The 278-nt window shown below is 56.8% G+C and overlaps 1 protein-coding gene across 1 annotated transcript in view; it reads right to left on the reverse strand.

Annotated features, from left to right (window-relative positions):
• ZNF853 (zinc finger protein 853) overlaps window positions 1-278 on the reverse strand; it is a 7,347-nt gene that overhangs the window by 2,838 nt on the left and 4,231 nt on the right. The window contains exon 4 of the mRNA XM_059414372.1: window positions 40-243. Within this exon, the coding sequence (XP_059270355.1) occupies window positions 40-243 (204 nt within the window). The remainder of the gene's footprint in view (window positions 1-39; window positions 244-278) is intronic.

Genomic DNA, 278 nt, shown 5'->3' on the forward strand with positions numbered 1-278 from the left:
CTGAGGCTGTAATTGTTCCTGCTGCAGGTGCTGGGGTTGCTGCTGCTGTAACTGTTCCTGCTGCAGGTGCTGCTGCTGCTGCTGTAACTGTTCCTGCTGCAGGTGCTGCTGCTGCTGCTGCTGTAATTGTTCCTGCTGTGGGTGCTGCTGCTGCTGTAACTGTTCCTGCTGCAGGTGCTGCTGCTGCTGCTGCTGTAATTGTTCCTGCTGTGGGTGCTGCTGCTGCTGTAGCTGTTCCTGCTGCTGCTGCTGTAATTGTTCCTGCTGCAGGTGCTGCT

The sequence above is a fragment of the Mustela nigripes genome, chromosome 11, assembly GCF_022355385.1.
Source record: "Mustela nigripes isolate SB6536 chromosome 11, MUSNIG.SB6536, whole genome shotgun sequence".
NCBI lineage: Eukaryota > Metazoa > Chordata > Mammalia > Carnivora > Mustelidae > Mustela > Mustela nigripes.